This window comes from Ursus maritimus, unplaced genomic scaffold (assembly GCF_017311325.1).
Source record: "Ursus maritimus isolate PB19 unplaced genomic scaffold, ASM1731132v1 scaffold_26, whole genome shotgun sequence".
In the NCBI taxonomy this organism is placed as follows: domain Eukaryota; kingdom Metazoa; phylum Chordata; class Mammalia; order Carnivora; family Ursidae; genus Ursus; species Ursus maritimus.
This window is the reverse complement of record NW_024425119.1, coordinates 11,854,500-11,856,135: the sequence shown is the minus strand read 5'-3', so window position 1 is coordinate 11,856,135 and position 1,636 is coordinate 11,854,500. Positions and strand designations below refer to the sequence as shown.

The 1,636-nt window shown below is 53.7% G+C and overlaps 1 protein-coding gene across 2 annotated transcripts in view; it reads right to left on the bottom strand.

Moving 5' to 3' along the window:
- The window catches only part of BCL2L14 (BCL2 like 14), a 22,560-nt gene extending 21,352 nt beyond the window's left edge, over nucleotides 1-1,208 (bottom strand). For both annotated transcript variants that reach the window (XM_008706993.2, XM_008706992.2), the window contains exon 1: nucleotides 993-1,208. Coding sequence is in view for 1 of the 2 variants with exons in the window: in XM_008706992.2 (XP_008705214.2) it covers nucleotides 993-1,000 (8 nt within the window). In the remaining variant the exon portion in view is untranslated. The remainder of the gene's footprint in view (nucleotides 1-992) is intronic.
- Between the last annotated feature and the right edge of the window lie 428 nt (nucleotides 1,209-1,636).

Below are 1,636 nucleotides of genomic sequence, written 5' to 3'. Positions count from 1 at the left end.
GGGGGGGGGGACACCTGCACAGTCTCAGCTGAAGAGCTGACTTCCACTGCTCCGGACAGACACGTGAGGCCCGGGTGTCGCGCACACCCCTATACACTCATCGCCGAGGGGGCTTCCCGGGCCAGATTGTCAGCTAAATTCGGTCTGGCTGCCTTGAGCCTTCCCCGTCAGCACCCTATGCCCCCTGTGCCCTTCGGAGCCTGTCTGCCCTTTTTCCTTCCTCCCTGAACTTCAGACTTTCTAGTATCTCCATGCCTCTCCCCAGTTTGTCATTTCTGAGGATGACCTGCTTTTTAATCCTAAGGGCGAAATGAGGTAACATGTCTTAATTTTTCCCACCAGGGAAACTACACTGCGAGAGCCTTGGGGCACATTAGTGAAACCAAAGCACAGAGGCTCCGAGGGGGGCGGGGACGCAGAGAGGAGGCAGCTTTCCAGATCGGAGGGAGAGGGATTGCCCATTTTACCCGGGCCTTGTCCTCAGGGAAGCCGATGAGCGTCGAGCCAGGGCTAGACCACGTTCCCACCAGGCAGGTGCTCAGGACAGGGGCCAAACCCGGGGACTCCTGTCCTCAGCCCCATCCCCGCTCTAGGGGAGGGAGTCAGCATCTCCGTGGGCTCCTGGCCACCCACCTGCGGTCACGTCATCACACACGCCGTCACACACTCAATGAGAGAGGACTGCATAATGTTAAAAAATGAACCAGACAGTTATATAGACTTAACTGCACTCTCTCAAACCTTCTGTAGCAAAGGAGAAATGAAAGAGAAACCTCATCTGTCTTTCTCTCCTTTTCCTGGAAACCCCTCGTATCTCTGTTGTCCCCTTTTCCTGGAAATCACCCCAGATTCGCAGCTGTCATTTTGCCTCCCGAGACGGACATGATAATGAAGCCAGTAGACCTCTCCCCTGGTTGGACCTGCCTCCCTAGCAAAACCTGGACTGAAGACCCAGCCGTGTCCTCCTGGGAGGGCTGCGAACCTGGTGTTACCTGGGCATGGAGCTGGTACGAGCTTCTCCTGCTTCAGGTCTGGTGGCGGCAAGGATATTTCTAGACCTGAGTCTCTCTCCACAAAACTGAAGAGGAAACTTTCACCAGGTCTTCTTGGCTTCTCATTTAGGGAGGCTCAGGCCATCAGGACCTCCACGGGCTGCAGCCTCTTCAGGCTGAGGACCAAGGCTGAAGCGAGGCTCAGAGAAGGACGGCCACTTCCTCGTTAAGTCCTGCCCCCAGCTTTTTAACTGAAGGAGGGGCTGACCTTTGCCCATGTAATTTGACTCTAAAAGTAGTTCTGCACCCTTTATCAGAAGCTCTGGCTGCCCTTCAGGAGGATTAGATGGGTGTTTCCTTGATAGTTCATTACATTCTTCACATTGCATCAGTTTAGCAAATGTTTACTGACCACCTGATAGAGGACAGGCATTGTCCGCGTATTTAATCTTAGAACCGAGAAGCAGGTGTCAGGATTCCCATTTTACGGAGGAGGAATCAGGCTCTGGGAGGCAGCATATTTTGCTAGTGGTCCCTGTCAGTGGAGCGGGGAGCCAAACCCTGGCCGTCCTAGCTTCACGTCACATATCGTGCTACCCTCCTCTGTGATTCAAAGATTATATTCAAATGGAACCACTGGAAAA